The 952-nt window shown below is 50.6% G+C and overlaps 1 protein-coding gene across 1 annotated transcript in view; it reads left to right on the plus strand.

Moving 5' to 3' along the window:
- Nucleotides 1-367, plus strand: part of LOC104521434 (sodium- and chloride-dependent betaine transporter) — a 6,714-nt gene extending 6,347 nt beyond the window's left edge. The window contains exon 5 of the mRNA XM_010163426.1: nt 142-367. Within this exon, the coding sequence (XP_010161728.1) occupies nt 142-367 (226 nt within the window). The remainder of the gene's footprint in view (nt 1-141) is intronic.
- The last annotated feature ends 585 nt before the right edge of the window (nt 368-952 follow it).

Genomic DNA, 952 nt, shown 5'->3' on the forward strand with positions numbered 1-952 from the left:
CAGGGTGATTCACATGGCTGGGGAGATGCTTTTTGTGGGAAGTCTGTGAAGTCCTCGGATGGGGTAGTAGGGTAAAGGTCTGTATGGATGAGTGGGGTCTGGGGTGTTAATGCTTCTCTCCCTGTCCCTGGACACTGGTAGGAAGCGAGTCCTGGGGCTCACGGATGGTATTGACAAGCTGGGCAGCCTGCGCTGGGAGCTGGCTCTGTGTCTCCTGCTGGCGTGGATCATCTGCTACTTCTGCATCTGGAAAGGGGTCAAGTCCACAGGCAAAGTAGGAATGGAGATTGTCTTCCTGGTCCATAAGCCCCCTTCTATACCCATCTTACATTTCTTCCCCAATCTCTTTTCCCTCTTCATGAAGTAGAAGCAGGAGACACATAGTTCCAAAGTCAAACCTAAAACCTGGTGGGGCCATATTGATTTACACCAGTTGTGTTTGACCCATAAGAGGAAGAATAAGAGAGTAGGTCAAAAAGGAACAGGGGAAGACCTGGGAACTGAGGGGAGTCTTGGGTCGCCTTTTCCCTTACAGATACCCACAGTGGCTGATGGATACTCCCCAAGTACCCTTGGGAATCATCCACTCACCAGAGTGTTGTCCTGGTGTGGCCTGCTGGTGTTTTTAACAAGATCTTCTGCAGTAGCAAACTTCCTGTCCCTGGCAATAATTAAACACTTGAGCAAAATGGACAAGCTGCTGCCTGTAACCAGCTGAGTGACTAGATAACGAACGTCTCCTGCTTCTCCAACCTGCAAAATACCTGGGGTGGGAGAGGTACCTTTGTACTCTCCCTTGTGCTCTTCCTGGCTCTGCAGTTTTTGGCTCAGCAGGTCACTATCTGCTTCCTCCTGATGTTGATCCCTCAGATCAGGTGGACTGCTTCTCCTGGAGTGAATGAGTGTGTGATGCCTTGAGGTGGGTGTTAGGGATGCTGCTATGGCGCTGACT

This window comes from Antrostomus carolinensis, unplaced genomic scaffold (assembly GCF_000700745.2).
Source record: "Antrostomus carolinensis isolate BGI_N321 unplaced genomic scaffold, ASM70074v2 scaffold3242, whole genome shotgun sequence".
NCBI lineage: Eukaryota > Metazoa > Chordata > Aves > Caprimulgiformes > Caprimulgidae > Antrostomus > Antrostomus carolinensis.